The sequence below is a fragment of the Monopterus albus genome, unplaced genomic scaffold (assembly GCF_001952655.1).
Source record: "Monopterus albus unplaced genomic scaffold, M_albus_1.0 scaffold102.1, whole genome shotgun sequence".
Lineage (NCBI taxonomy): Eukaryota > Metazoa > Chordata > Actinopteri > Synbranchiformes > Synbranchidae > Monopterus > Monopterus albus.
Window position 1 is genome coordinate 1533512 of NW_018127982.1, and position 1544 is coordinate 1535055.

At 41.0% G+C, this 1544-nt stretch overlaps 1 protein-coding gene across 1 annotated transcript in view; it reads left to right on the forward strand.

Moving 5' to 3' along the window:
• atp2a2b (ATPase sarcoplasmic/endoplasmic reticulum Ca2+ transporting 2b) overlaps window positions 1–1544 on the forward strand; it is a 24894-nt gene that overhangs the window by 14611 nt on the left and 8739 nt on the right. The window contains exons 8-10 of the mRNA XM_020609805.1: window positions 1–161; window positions 295–436; window positions 705–871. Of these exons, the coding sequence (XP_020465461.1) occupies window positions 1–161; window positions 295–436; window positions 705–871 (470 nt within the window). The remainder of the gene's footprint in view (window positions 162–294; window positions 437–704; window positions 872–1544) is intronic.

Consider the following 1544-nt stretch of genomic DNA (forward strand, 5'->3'; position numbering starts at 1 on the left):
ACATTGCAGCTGGTAAGGCTATTGGTGTTGTGGTGGCCGCAGGGGGTAACACAGAGATCGGCAAAATCCGAGATGAGATGGCATCAACAGAGCAGGAGCGCACACCACTGCAGCAGAAGCTGGATGAGTTTGGACAGCAACACATTTCTCAGGGATCACTTGTCAGTCAGATGGGGTGGGGATTTTTTTTTTTTTTTTTTGTCTTTTTGGACTTGAATCAGAACTTACAGTTTGGATTTCAGCCATGGTTAATTGGTTGCTATTAATATTTATACTAACATTGTATAATTCAAGGTCATTTCACTTATCTGCATCGCTGTGTGGATTATCAATATTGGGCATTTCAATGATCCTGTCCATGGAGGCTCCTGGATCCGAGGCGCTGTCTACTACTTTAAGATTGCTGTGGCTCTTGCAGTTGCTGCTATTCCAGAGGGTAAGATGAAGAACTGCAAAAATGCAGCCTTGCTTGTTGCTGAGATGCTCCAATATTGTGCTATTATTCAGAACAGTTTGTTGTAAAATGCTGCAGTGTGGGCTGTTTTGCAATACTTCATGATACCAGTCAAAGGATTGTTTTTTTTTTTCATCACCTGAGTGAACTAATATAAATGGCCTTCTCCATTTCTTACTGTAATAACTGTTTATCTCCTCATGTATGTATTAATCCTTCTCTTTTTCTCTATGTTGCAATTTCTGTCCAGGTCTACCTGCTGTCATCACTACTTGTCTAGCTTTAGGTACACGCCGCATGGCCAAGAAGAATGCCATTGTCCGTAGCTTGCCTTCTGTGGAGACCCTTGGCTGTACATCTGTCATCTGCTCTGACAAGACTGGCACGCTGACCACCAATCAGATGTCTGTGTGCAGAGTAAGAGAAGAGTACAAAACTAGTAGAGACCGGGGGGGATGAATAGTGGATTAATGTCTAGATTTCTTATAGTTATTTCTAAATCTGATACAGACACACACCACCATCTAGAGACAGAAAAGAATTGTGTATTTGGTTGTTGCAAGGGATATATATATATATATATGTTAGTATTTAAGTCATGTAGATCTGAGTATGGCATACACATGATGCCTGCACCATGCGTCACAAAGGCACTGTATGGACGTCAATCTCCTCCCCAGGGCAACAGTACAGCTCACAGTAACAAGGCCTAGTTTGTTTACATCTAAGAACTTTTCAATTCTAAACCTTTCACTGAGCAGTGAGGCAGCCCTGACAGTAGGGATTTACTGAGCACTCGGCACTGCTGATGCTGAATAGCCCATAGGTAATAAAGGATTTGGTTGTATGTAAGTAGAGATGAAATAAGATTCACATTATATGTGTTTATGTATTTATTTTGTCATCCCTTGTGAGCATGAATCATTTCAGGTTGAACTATTACCTACTTACTCATTCTTAGTCTTTCAAAGTGTATATGATTTCTCCTTTACTTGCCATTGCTTCCCATCTCTTTTGTTCCCTGGAGCTTCACTTTTTTTTTTTGCCTCCTGCTCTGTCCCTCCATCTTTCTCTTCCTTTGATTTGTTGG